A 14454-nucleotide genomic window follows, 5' to 3' on the forward strand; every position below is an offset into this window, starting at 1 on the left:
ACAGCTGGCAAATGCTTATCAAGCAAGCAAGAACTACTGAATTAGATCCCCAGCACCCACTGAAAGCCAGGCTCTGTGCCATATGCTGTAATCTTAGCACCAGGAAAGCAGAAGAGAAGGATCCTTGGCATTCCCTGGGGCATGCACACAAACGTATGTACACCTGGATTTGTGTATTTGTACACACACCCCATCAGGATTTGCGGGGTTTTTCTTCCCCTTTCCCTTCCCTTCCCTTCCTTCCTTTTTTTTTAAGACAGGGTTTCTCTGTGAACCCTGGCTGTCCTGGAACTCACTCTGTAGACCAGGCTGGCCTTGAACTCAGAAACCCACCTGCCTCTGCTTCCCAAGTGCTGGGATTAAAGGTGTGCACCACTGCCCGGCCAAGGCAACTCTTATAAGGATAATTTAATTGGAGCTGGCTTACAGGTTCAGAGGATCACTCCATTATCATCAAGGCAGGAACATGGCAGCTTCCAGGCAAGCACGGTACAGGCGGAGCTGAGAGTTCTACTTCATCTGAAGGCTGCTAGTGAAAGACTGACTTCCAGGCAGCTAGGCTGAGGGTCTTAAAGCCCACACCCACGGTGACACACCTACTCCAAGGCCACACCTCCAAACAGTGCCACTGTCTGGGCCAAACATATTCAAACCACTACAGAACATATCAAAAGGATAATAAAAAATGATTCAAAAGAAGAACCAAAAATGTCTACTTTATAAATACAAAAGGCCAAAATTGTATTAATGTAAGTTAATGAAATGAATAGGGAATATTTATTACAGGATATGAAGACTACACGTTCCTAGCTGATGCGAGGTACTTGGTTAGGAAGTCTCTCAGTTTGGCTATGTGCACCATCTCCTTCATTGTGGTGTCTCTGCTTCGCAGCTGGATTAGCCCATTTTCCAAGGTCGTTTCAGTGATCAGAACTGTGAAGAGGATACTCATCTCATCATACCTGAGAGAACAGTTAAACAAAACACATGAGTGCCTAGACAGACATCAGCTCCCCACCTCATCTGACACCTCAGAGCCTAGGTCCCTCTCACCTTGGTCAGGTGGTCCTTTACAAAAGCACCAAATTATGCCCCACTCCCAATTCTAAAGCATACTCAAAGTGAAGGTTTCAGCTTATTGTGTTGGCTAAAAGTCAGAAGAAAGACTAAAACTTAAGGCTTCTGAGGGGGTATGAGAGATGAATTCCTTGATGACCTCAATGTTTTGAATTTGGTTTTAATGACAGAAAAATATCTGCAGACTAAAGTCTCTTAAAATAAACCATATTAAAATAAGGATTTGGTATATAACAGATAACAAATCCATAGTCCGTTTATGACTTAATATGCTACTACTGTTTCTAATTCATTAATCACTGCATAAACACTGGCCTTCATGCTTTCCAAATTCGACTAAACATGAATTTTTAAACATTTTACTTATTTTCATTTTATGCATGTGAGTGTTTTACTTGCCTGTATATCTGTGTACCATGCATATGCCTGGTGCCTCCAGAGGCCAGAAAGTAATTGGATGCCCTGAAACTGGATTTAGTTTTGAGCAATCACATGTGCTGGTAACCAAACCTGTGATCTCTGGTAGAGCAGCCTGAACTACTGAGCCATCTCTCCAGCCCCAAACATTCAATTTTTAAAAACTAGGCATGGTGGATTATATGCCTACGATTCTACACTCAGGAAGGGAAGGCAGGATGATCAAAGTTCAAGGTAATCCTCAGCTATGTTTTGAGTTCAAAGCCAGCCCAGGAAAAAGATGAGATCCTTGTGCAGACAGATTAGCACTGGGGGACCAGGAATGGTTAAACAGGCATGCTTAGCTCTTCAAAGGAAGGACATGTTTACCTGTCTTCCATCTGGAATGTGGAAAAGGGTGCAGTTTACAGTCTGTAGAGCCAGGCATCACCTGAATATCCCAAAATATTATGTTTGCTTATCCCAGATTCCCTCCGAAATCTTTAGCCTCGCTTCTCACTCCATAAAACCCACCTTTGGGATGTCACACAGCCTAAGTGACTTCTACATTCTCTTAGGGCCGGCCCCATCCCGACTCCCTCAGTCTAGATAGACCCTTCTCTAGAGCATTGTTTCTAAGTTAGCCGAGCCCATCTCTCCGGGAGAAGCATGTGGACTTTATAAAGAGTTACAATGTAAATACTTCTTAAGCTTTGTTGTACCGTGGGGACTGAGTTAACTGTCCTCGGGAAACTTTTTTCAAAAAACGGTATAGCGCTTTAAGTATGACTAAATCAAACCACCAGGTGACAGACTCTGGCAGTTTGACCTAGCACTGGCTAACTAAGTTGGACTAAACCAAGTTTCATTTTCATTTCTCCCAGGATCATTTTGCTGCAGGCTGTAGAGTTTACAGGGACCCCCACAGATGCAGTCTCAAAATAACCCTGTAACTCTAGTTCCTGGGGGTCTGATGCCCTCTTCTGTGAGCTCTGCACACATATGGTGCATGCAGGCAAAATACTAAAAAAAAATAACAACAAAATTTTAAATGACATCCCCTCCCCATAAACAAGACTTTAGAACATACAAAAACTAAGTTGTTCAAGTTCCCTTCCTTCGTTTTCTATCTGAGCAAACGACAGTTAGTCCATTCCTGTTTTGTCTTTCCCCACTGGAGTGTATGAAAACCCAGCTATACAAGCTGCTCTCGCTGCCGCCCCTGGGGTCTGTTGCTGCCTGCTGAGATCTGTTTTCCTGCAGATATTATCTGGAAGGTATATTTTAGTTATGTATTGCTTTTTAGATACAGACTCTCATTATGTAGCTCAAGTTGGCCTGAACTTTGTGATCCTCCTGCAGTGCTGAGGTTGCAGGTGTGAGTTACTGTGCCAACAAAGTAAAAGAATAAAACATAAAATTTCCTAATCTTAGACATACATTCAACACAAAACGCTTAAAAAAAACTTTAGTAAAAATAAGCATAAAAGGATAAATTATTTTTATTGAAAAAAGCAAAAATAAAATTGCAAATTAGCAATACTAGAGAGAATTCATCTATAAGATTATTTTAATAATCCTGACAAAATATTAGTGACTTTAATCTGGATAATGGTGCAAAGACAGAGCAATGTTAAGTTGAGATCTATACAGAAGCCAAGCATAGACAGGCTCACACCTATAACCCCAGCACTCAGGAAGAAGATGAGCCAAAGGATTTCCATGGGGGTGGTGAGATGGCTCAGCAGTTAAGAGCACTGAGTGCTCTTCCAGAGGTCATGAGTTCAATTCCCAGCAACCACATGGTGGCTCACAACCATCCGTAATGAGATCTGATGCCTTCTTATGGGTGTCTGAAGACAGCTACAGTGTACTTACATATAATAACATATAATAAATAGAAAACTTTGGGCCGGAGTGAGTGGAGACTGGAGGAGTAAGCTGGGCTTTAAAAAAAAAAATTATGGCCAGGTGGTGGTGGCACACGCCTTTAATCCCAGCACTTGGGAGGCAGAGGCAGGTGGATTTCTGAGTTCGAGGTCAGCCTGGTCTACAGAGTGAGTTCCAGGACAGCCAGGGCTACACAGAGAAACCCTGTCTCAAAACAAACAAACAAACAAACAAACAAAATTATACCCATATAAATAAAATAAATAAAAGGATTTCCATGATTTTGAGGCCAGCCTGAGAGATATAATAAGATCTAGGGGTCACTCTGGATTACTCTGTACTGAGAGATCTTGAGGATATGTGGGAGGCTGTGTGCACTGACAGACAGACAGACAGACCGAGGCTGAGACTCAGGGGATAGGCTCTCAGCATTTGGTGGTGGACTGGATTGGGGGAAGCAACGAAGATGCCTCTGACTGAATATCCCTTTTCTGAAATGCTCAGACCAGAAGTGTTTTAGAGTTAAACAAACAAGCAAACAGAAACAAAACACCTTGAATATTTAATTATATAATTATCTCTCCTGGGGCTGGGACCAACGTCTGAATATGAAATCTATTCCTGTTTCACATCCCCTTATACATACAGCTTAAAGGTCATTTTAAACAGTATCTTTGTTTTGACTGTAGTCTGTCATAGGTCAGGTAGTATGGAAATTTTCATTTACAAAAATATTAGTACTTTTATAATAAGTGTCAGATGTTGGATTTTTCAGTGAGAGATGATTACCTAGAAGCTAGGTTCAGCTCGTCATCAGAAAAGGTGCCAGCCAGGAAATTCTTTTTTTTTTTCTTTTTTCTTTTTTGTTGTTTTTTTCGAGACAGAGTTTCTCTGTGTAGTTCTGGCGGTCCTAGAACTCACTCTGTAGATCAGGCTGGCCTCGAACTCAGAAATCTGCCTGCCTCTGCCTCCCAAGTGCTGGGATTAAAGGCGTGTACCACCACCGCCCGGGCAGGAAAGTCTTTTCATTTATGTTCCTTCAGTTCTAACTCTATACACCTAACTTTCATCCCTGGAGAACTGATAAGCCAAGGTGTACATATAAATACTTGACAGTACTGTTCTTTCCTACGGCAATTAGCTCAAAGCACAAGGTTCTATAAAAGGAAAAGCTAGGAGCATTTTCCACCTGTGTGGCTGATACCCACAGAAGCCAGGAGGCCTGGAACTACAATTCAGATGTTTGTGAGCCTCCATGTGGGTGCTGAGAACCAAATCCAGGCCCTACAACAGCAGCCAGTGCTCTCCAATGCTGAGGTATTGCTCACCAATCATTTACTATTTTTAAGGATTTATGTGTGTGTGTGTGTGTGTGTGTGTGTGTGTGTATGCGTCATGTGTACGGTGCCTGTGGAGGACAGAACGGCTTGCTGAATCCCTGAGGAGCTGCAGTTATGAGCTGCCTAACACAGATGCTTGGAACCAAACTTGGGCTCTCTGGAAGAACAGAAAGCACTCAACCGTTAATCAGCCTCTCTCTCTAGCCCCATTTTTGAGATTACATTTAGAAGAGATTTGTTTCTATCTGTAGAATGAAACATATAATCAAACTAAACAATGAGAAGAAGATTGATAATTCTTACTTTGAATGGAGTTGTTCTAATGAGGAATGCATAGTTTCCAAATAACCAGGCCACACAGAAATGCCGTTTTCTAGTAACTCATTAAGCAGCCCTTGACACACCTAAAGGAAACAAGAGATTTCAGATATGAAAGAAAAGTGCCTGTGAAACTGTAAGCCACTTATACAGTGTTACAGTTTACACACTCAACACTTTACACTTTATTGCTTATACAGTGTTATGGTTTACACATTGAACATTTTAGAAACTGCATATTGCCTCTAAAAATAAAGAAATTAAGCAATACCAACTGAGTATTGACTGCAAATCTTCCAAGAAATAGTTTTATACCAACGAAGAATTATCACCATTATTGTACAGATTTCCTCATCAGGAGAAGAAGAACAGCCAGGCGGTGGTGGCACACACCTTTAATCCCAGCACTTGGGAGGCAGAGCAGGTGGATTTCTGAGTTCGAGGCCAGCCTGGTCTACAGAGTGAATTCTAGGATACCCAGGGCTACACAGAGAAACCCTGTCTCGAAAAACCAAAAAAAAAAAAAAGGAGAAGGAAGAACAGCCTGAGAAACCCCAGCAGGGCATTGCAAAAGTCAACTACACACACTGTTTCAGGAAAAATTCTTAGCAACTGGTGGCAAGATGGCTCAGTAGGGAAAGGCAATGACTGCCAAGCCTGACCACCCAAGGACCCACAGGATAGAAGACAAGAATCAACACCTAAGCTGTCCTCTGATCGCCAAACCACACACATGCACACACACTGTTGGAAGAAGTCATGGCAACCCACCTGGCGTAGTTCCACTGTTGGGCCTTTCCCTACATCCAAAGCGACCTTAATAGGGGCTAAACAAGGATGAAGTTTAAGCACCTGCGGCAATTAAGGGGCAAGAGGAAAAAGGAAAGCACAGTTAATGTATAAGAATAAAAACAAAGCAAAACAAAACAAAACAAAAACCCCACAGAACTTTAGTTTCCGAGTCTGTGTGAAATAGCAAAAGCACCTTTCTCTGGAGGTTCTTCTTCCTTGCAAAGGAGTTCTCTGCAAGCTGGAAGGAATCGTAGAGGTAAGCCAGCGTGCCCAGGTCTAGGTCCCCATTTACAGATAGAACGCAAGGAACTACGTTTTTCCGTCCATCTCGACCCTTCATAGAAGATAACAAAATAAAGTACCCTTTAGCAGAACCTTGTATATTTTTGTGTTTTGAGACAGGGTCTGACTGTGTAGCTCTGTCTGTCCTTGAACTCAAGAGATCCACCTGCCTCTGCCTCTCAAGTGCCAGGATTAAGAGCATGTGCTACTATGACTGGCTAGCAGAACTTTTTCTTTTCTTCTTCTTCTTTTTTTTTTTTTTTTTTTTTTTTTGGTTTTTCGGACAGGGTTTCTCTGTGTAGCCCTGGCTGTCCTGGAACTCACTCTGTAGACCAGGTTGGCCTCAAACTCAGAAATCCGCCTGCCTCTGCCTCCCAAGTGCTGGGATTAAAGGCGTGCGCCACCACCGTCCGGCCTTTTCTTTTTAAAAATAGATTTATTTATTTTTATTTATACGAGTAGACGGTAGCTGTCTTCAGACACACCAGAAGAGGACATCAGATCCCATTACAGATGGTTGTTAGGAATTGAACTGAGGACCTCTGGAAGAGCAGCCAAGTACTCTTAATCACTGAGCCATCTCTCCAACCCCAAACTTTTTCTCAGTTATGTATTTTAGACTTATGCAATTAGAATAAATCACAGATTCATTTTATAAAGCGCCTACTCCATGCCAAGACTATGCTGAGCACTGTGAAAATGTCAAACCTAGCAGCTCCACTCCGAGAGGATGAGCTGACTCACCTGGAGTGGACCCAGGTCTCAGAGTCTTTTCAATGCTTCCTGCTGTTTGGAAAGGGAACATTTGTTGTTGTTGTGTTTTTGTTTGTTTGTTTGTTTTATTGTTGTTGTTTTAGTTTTTCGAGACAGGGTTTCTCTGTGTAGCTCTGGCTGTCCTGGAACTTGCTCTGTGGACCAGGCTGTCCTCGAACTTAGAGATCCACTTGGCTCTGCCTCCTGAGAGCAAGGATCAGTGGCGTGTGCCACCGTGGTATGGGGCTGGAAAGGGAACATTTGTTAAAATAGTTCCTTTACTATTATTATGTGTTTGTGACAATGGGGAGGGAGTGTCACAAGTGCATCTGATGTCACAGGACCTACGTGGGTTCTTAGTTGTTAGTCTATGTGGGCTCCAGGGATCGAACTCAATTGTTAAGTTCCATAGCAAGTGCTTTTACCAAGAAAGTCATGTCAAAAACCCTGTCTTATTTTTAAGCCAGTCTCACCTTGCAGTCTCCTGCCTCAACCTCAGGTGTTTCTGGGATTAGAGGCACGCACTACTTGACTGGTTCCTGGATTTACATTCACTAAGACTTGGGTTTCATCCCGAAATATAAATGAAACTACACTGCATGGGGCTGGAGAGATGGCTCAGGGGTTAAGAGAATTTGTTCTTGCGGAGGACCAGAGTTCTAGTAACCACAGTGGGTTATACCTGTAACTCCAGTTCCAAGGGATCTTACGGCCTCTTCGGCACTATATGCATATGGTCCACAGAGAAACACATAGGTAAAACACCCACTCAAAGAGTAAAATAAAGAATAAATAGATGTACACTGGAGAAACCTCTCAGACACCATCTTAACCAGGTGATATAAGATACGTACTAACACCCAGTGGTATTCCCTAATATGCCCAGAGAAAGGCACACCCGTTTTGTCATATTCCTGGCATGGCACAGATACAAAAATCAGGATACTTCAGAAAGAACTGCTTAAAGGCTCACTCTAAAAAGCAACTAGCTTCTTCAAAAGTGTCAGGGACATAAGATTAGGAAAGATAAAAGAAACTTTCATCTGGAGAAGAGAGACAGGACGGCTCCACGGAACATGGCGCTCTGGACTGGATCCTGGAGCCTGAGGTCTATTACTCAGATTTCAATTATACCTCCTGAGCTTTGTGGGAGGGATGATCAGAGTGGGTCACTGTTAATTTCCTGACTTTGATAGCTGCAGTCATGTTTATGTAGTTGGACACTGCCTAAAAAAATGTACACAAGGTTAGGGGTTCCCAGGACACCCCACAATCCTCCTCCAGTGGTTCGGAAAACCGAGAATCTGGGTAAAGAACATATGGGAGCTCAGGGTGACACACACCTGTATCATAGTCACATCTCCAGGATGCACGTGCAGGAGTTCTTGATCTCCCAGATTCCACAGGGTTTCTATCGGCTCCTTTCCCCAGGGAAAGCTGTAGTAAAGCTTGCTTCCCTTGCGTCCCAGTTCATCCTGACAGTCGGCGCTGCTGAAGTTAGAGGGACTCATAGCAAACTGCAAAACAAAGTGTCTTGTTGATTTAGTGAAATACTAATTAATTAATTAATTTTTCTTTCCCCTGACAAGGGGGTCCTGGAGCTTCAGCTGGCCAAAGATCTACCTGCTTCTGCTCTCTGAATGTTGGGATTCACTGACTTGTAATTCCAGTTATCTCTGAGAATTAAGGTTGCCTGAGACTTTTATCCAGTAACAGGCTGATAGTCTCAAACAGAAAGGCTTGGTCAGCGCTCAGAGCCCCTGTACCAGGAGAACACACTGATACTCACTGGAACGATAAGCACCATTCAAAGAACCTTCCGTTTGTATCCGCTATTATAAGTTAAGTCTAGCATCCTGAGACTGTAGCTTAGCAGAGTGCTTGCCCAGCACATTCAAGCCTTTGTTTTATATCCAGGACAGCAATAAATTGTAAACAAATGAACTGGCAGGCTGGAGAGTGACACCTTTAATCCCATCCTAAACTAAGAGGATTGCCATGAGCCGTAGTAGGTCAGACTCTTGGGTTAGAAGCCAAAATTAGGGCCACGAGATGGTTCAGTAAGAGTGCTTGCTGCTAAGCCCTGAATATCTGAGTTGAATCCTCAGAACCCACATAGTGGAAATAAAGAATTAACTCCCTAAAGCTGCCCTCTGATCCCCACACTTTGCCATGGCATTCATGATGGGCTTGCCCCCTGCAAAAAAGGCAGTAACAATTTTTTAACGATTTATTTTAAACTCAAAGCCTGGTGGTCTACAAAGTGAGTTCAAGGACAACCAGGCCTAGACAAAACCTGGAGGGATGTGTGTGTTATTTTATTTACATCTACCTGTCTGTGTGTTATGTGTTTACAGATGCCTTTAGAGGCCAGAAGAGGGAGTCAGATCCCTTAGAGCTGGAGTTACAGGGAGTGATAAGCTGCCTAATTTGGGTGCTGGGAACCAAACTCTTCTTCTGGAAGACCACTGAACCATCTCTCCAGCTAATTTTTTAAAAAATATTTCAAAATGAAACTAAAACGAAAACAAACACAAAAACCATAGTTAAATAGGCTCTATTTATAAGCCTGATGTGGTGGAGTATGTCTGTAAGTAAGCCCAGTGCTTAGGAGGCTTAGGCGAGGGAATCCTCAAACTGAGGGTGATAGCTCTCTTCATAATCCCAGAGCTCAGACAGGCAGCGAGTTCAAGGTCACCCTAAGCTACACATGGAGCTTGAGACTAGCCAGTGTTATATGAGGCTCTGCTTCAAAAACTAAACTAAAACCAAAACCAAAATAAGTCCAGTAAGTTCAATTATTAGCTACTGAAATTATTACTGGAGTACCTTTCTCCACCACAGAAGCCGATGACGCAACCAGAAATCAAGCCACTGGCTCGAAGTCCTTGTGGGAGTAAACCATACCAACGAAGCTTTGGTCTTTTCACCAACTCTTTATTTAAAAAAAAAAGTCAGAAAGTTAATGGAGATTATATAATGTATCACAAAGTGGAAATAATATGTACTTGATTATTTACATACCAAACCAGGTTATCTGTCACATTTCGTACCTTGTAACACTGTTGGGTATCTGCTTAGTGTCTGAAACAGGATGGAAACATACTCCAATCTGAGCAAGACCATAAGGTAGCTTTCTGTTTACCAGATCCAGGCAATTAACATAGTGCTCCAAGGCACCTGCCAAGAAACAAACCAATCATCGTATAAATCTATTTCCCGTAGGTAAACTGCCAGTGACCTTTGAGCTTAGACAGAATGCTAACACCCAGCACTTGGTATCCTGGTACTCAGGGGCTGAGGCAAGAGGACTCCGACACTTTGAAGCAAGCCTGGGCTACATAGTGATTTCAAGGCCATTTTGAGATAAAGAAATCTGTCTGGAGGCAGAGGCAGGTGGATTTCTGAGTTCGAGGCCAGCCTGGTCTACAGAGTGAGTTCCAGGACAGCCAGGGCTACACAGAGAAACCCTGTCTTGGAGAAAAAAAAAAAGAAAAAAAGAAATCTGTCTCAGAAGCAGAAACAAAAGAATAGTCTGTCATCTTCAGAGGAAAAAAAAAGCCAGGTGTGGGGCAATACACCTCTCATCCCAGCATTTTCAAGGTAGAGACAGGAGGATCAAGAGTTCATCCTCAGTTACACTGTGGGTTTGAGGTCAATTTCTGAGGCAGGAGACCTTGTCTCAAATAACAAAACCAAGAAAACCCCACTCCCAAACCACCAAAGGGTATCTAGATGCTCTCCTCACCTAGGCTTGTCAATTAACATTTTGCCATGTTCTTTTTTTTTCCTCATTCAACTCTAAACACTTAACATGTTTCCTAAAAATATTCTCTGTAACCATTATTAAAGTTTAAATTTACCATGGACTATCTTCTAACATATGCCTGGTGTATTTTTCGTTTTAATCATCACCCAAAACTGTATTTTATTTTTCTGGCTCATAAGTAAGGTTCATGGACTTGATTTTTGATTACGCATCTTCAATCTCTCAATCAAGAATACTTCCTTAAACCTGAAGAGACGGCTAGGCTGGTAGCAGCTGCTGCTAGGCCGCAAGACCTGAGTTCTATGCCCAGGATCCACATGGGAGGAGAGAATTAACTTCTACCTTACTCACACTGAACTCAAAATCTCATTTTCAGTCTGCAACTCTGAAGGAGGAGATTTCATTTAAAAGATTGGGAGGTTAAAAACAGCTGCTGTTTGGGGCCATGGTAAGTGAGAAGACTGTAAAATGCAATCAATACCAAGAATGCAGAATAAAATATAATACAATCTAATCGAATTTATCACTGGTTTGCTTTATTTCATTAAGGAAATATTTAAAGGTTACAGTATATACTAATTTTCACAATTTTGGATTTGTAGGGTGTTGTAAGCTACTCCATACTACTGAATGGCAAAGGCAGCATTTCCCAGAGATGAGCTGCTATTAACACCAAGTTTTGTAAAGAATGTCAGTGGTACCTGGGCCTGGTGTCTGAATTCCGGCACTCAGAAGGGGGAGGCAGGCAGATCTCTTAAGAGTTCGAGGCCAGCCTTGTCTACAAAGTGAGTTCCAGGATAGCCAGTGCTATACAAAGAAACCCTGTCTTGAAAAACAAGTCAGTAAGATTTTTGTTCATTTTTATTTACTTTCATAATTTATGTATCACGTTATATTTGACTTTAAAGATGTGTACCTCATCTTCTAGCTGACAAGCTAAAAAATTACCTAGCCAAAAACAAAAAAACCAACTTTAGTTGATAATTGTATATAAAACTTGAGTAGAAGAAGTCTTTGAAAATGCCTTGGTATCAATGAAAGTTCAAGCAAGTGACTGAATTAAGTAAGGTCCTACCTCTATAGTTTTAAGTTTGCTGGTCAAACTGAATGCTTTACTCATTTCCTCAGGAATGATGCCACGGACCTGTGCCTGAAGGTGGATCACTCTGATATGTTATTTAAAAAAAAAAAAAAAAAAAAAAAAGGAACCTGGTCACTTCTTTGCCTGGAAGCCTAGGGCCGTGGCTGTCTCCAAACTCGTGCAAGACTGTCTTTCCACCCCAAATCTGTTCAGAAGCACGAAATGCGAAGAGCCATACCGTGAAGAAGAGTCTCCCGTAGTTTCCCAGAAGTTTTTAATAAGTTCTCAAGAAATGCCACTAGCTGTTCCTTACTCAGCTCTTTGTCTTGCAAGATTTCGCGTATACATTCTGGAGAAACTAACCTGAAGGCACTGTCCCCGGGCTGCAAAGAGCTCGGCTCGTGGTGGAGGGAGTCCACCGCGAAGACCTGCTCCCTGAACACCACCATAGAGGACCACCATTGTGAGGCTAGATTCTTTCGTAACTCTACACCCAAAGGTCCAAAGCCCGAGTGGCATCCGCTCAGGAGAGCAGCCGTGCTGAGCTGCTGTGGCGTCCCGCTGAGAAAGTGCCTCCTCCGGCAGAGGTCTACCAGCGCCTCGTGGGGCACTGTATGCTCGGGGGCGGCAGGTTGCTGCGTCCCATCTGCGGGACCCGCATACCCTGACAGCCAGCACCTGCAGGCCCTGCGGCAGGCCTTGGTCGCGCCACCCGAGAGCATCGCTTCCGGAGTCGGGAACACCAGAGCCTCACGTGGGAAGCCCTGTCTCAAACGCGACCAGCACCAGAGCCTAGGGCGCAGGCGCGGCGTAAATGAACGTGCTGCAGACCACGCCCCCGGAAGAGCGTCACCCGCTGCTGAGCCGCAGCCACCTTGGGCGTATCCCTGTCTGTGCCGCTGACGCCAGCGTCTGTGGTTGTTTACTACCTTGGGGATTTTCCGTTTGGCAACTCCATCAGCCTCACATTCACTTGTTCAGTTTTTACCACCGTCCTGTTACTATGGAATTAGCATCAAGTCATGTTTCTCCTAGCTAACAACAACAAAAAAACAAAAAAACCAAAAAAACTCTACCAAAATGTTGTCCTGGTAGCACTGATATGAGAGGCTTGGCGTTCAGTCCCCAAGGAAAATGCGGTCACCTCAACTTTTGTGTGTCTTCTTTAAAACATCTTAAGTCTTTAAACTGGAACATCCCTAACGCTGGCAAGCAATGCCAGCTACTTTACTCCCTCCCGGGTGTAGCTGGACAGACAGGGTATGGCATTGGCTTAAGAGAGCTGGAAGTCTTAAAAAAAGGACTTCCTGGACCTTGATCTAATAACCACCTCCTTAAAAACAATTCTTATTTACATCCTTTAAAAAGATCCACAGGGCAGTGGAGGCGCACGCCTTTAATCCCAGCACTTGGGAGGTAGAGGCAGGTGGATTTCTGAGTTCCAGGCCAGCCTGGTCTACAGAGTGAGTTGCAGGACAGCCAGGGCCACACAGAGAAACCCTGTCTCGAAAAACCCAAAAAAAAAAAAAAAATAAAAATAAAAAACAAAACAAAAAAAGATCAGTAAGTCTAGTAGAAAGCAGGCAATACCTGACTAGGACAAATGATGACCTGTTTATAAACTTAAGTGAATGTAGCATCTTAACCTATGCAAGGAGGTCAAGCCAGTTAATATTAGGAAATGTGACTATGAGACGCAGGACTGTTGTGGTAGTTCATTCCTTTTATCTTTAGTCAGAGCACCAAGAAGGGACAATCTCTGACTTCAAGGAAGACCAGTATCAAATTTAGGATAGCCGGGTGTGGGGAAGGTGGGGTTGGTGGTGCAAAAACATGTAAAGAGGCCTCTACGCGAATAAATAAATGAAGAGAATGGGGAGAAAAATCACATTTATTAGTTAAGACAACCACAGGCTGGACACAACACACATGCTAAAAAGTGGACTGTCTTTTAAAACTTCAAAGGTAATTTTTTCCAAGCCCCACAATCATTTCCATTATTATTTACAAAATAAAAGGTCCACATTAAGACATCGAACAGTAAAATATGTAATAAATGCTCCAATCTACACCTATACTTAAAAATCATGAATTTGACTAGCCATGCCATTGAAAACCACTCAAGAGTACTAGAGGATGAACCAGTTTTCAATGTTATCAGCCCTGGAAAAACACGCCCAGCTCCCACCCCCAGCACATTCTAATTTAACATTTTATAAATAAGGCATTAACAATAAAGCCCATTTTAAAAACCAAAAATTAAATGAACTTCCTTTAAGACTTTTGTCCTGGGCAAAACCACACCATTTTCTGGGAAGACAATTAGACCTACTTCTAGCCATTCTGAAATAAAGCTGTTTGTTGGTGGCCCCACTTTAATTAATCTAAAGCTTTCCCCATCTTTCTAGCTGCAAGCTCATGTTGAACCTAACCTGAAAAACTCTTTACTATGCTTTTAGTTATGTTGTCTGGCGGTTAATTTTGAGGTTTTCTTCCTTGTGACTAGCCTACAGTTTCAAGACCCCTAAAATCACCTGAAATAATGTGGAGACATCATCCCTGACTTCCAGGTGTGCTGTAAGTACTCTGGCAAGTCTGTGGGAAGGAATAGGAACCTACAAAGTAACCTGTATTAAGGACACAGTGCACAGCTCTTGGGCTAACAGTCTTTCAGCTTTGTGCATTTTGGCAGTTGACAATAAAGCCAAGAGATGGAATAAAATTTTGATAGAGCAAAATATGTCTTCTATCACTTA

General features: G+C 42.8%; 1 protein-coding gene across 1 annotated transcript; it reads right to left on the reverse strand.

Annotated features, from left to right (window-relative positions):
* Nucleotides 1-698: 698 nt before the first annotated feature.
* On the reverse strand, nt 699-12832 carry Polg2 (DNA polymerase gamma 2, accessory subunit). Its single transcript, XM_028780638.1, has 8 exons — nt 11937-12832; nt 9902-10028; nt 9678-9783; nt 8192-8365; nt 6007-6147; nt 5793-5873; nt 5007-5107; nt 699-962 (listed from the first exon to the last, which is right to left on the reverse strand). The coding sequence occupies exons 1-8, from the start codon at nt 12418-12420 to the stop codon at nt 797-799; spliced, it is 1380 nt and encodes a 459-aa protein (XP_028636471.1). The 5' UTR covers nt 12421-12832; the 3' UTR covers nt 699-796.
* Between the last annotated feature and the right edge of the window lie 1622 nt (nt 12833-14454).

The sequence above is a fragment of the Grammomys surdaster genome, unplaced genomic scaffold (genome assembly GCF_004785775.1).
Source record: "Grammomys surdaster isolate TR1022 unplaced genomic scaffold, NIH_TR_1.0 371, whole genome shotgun sequence".
NCBI lineage: Eukaryota > Metazoa > Chordata > Mammalia > Rodentia > Muridae > Grammomys > Grammomys surdaster.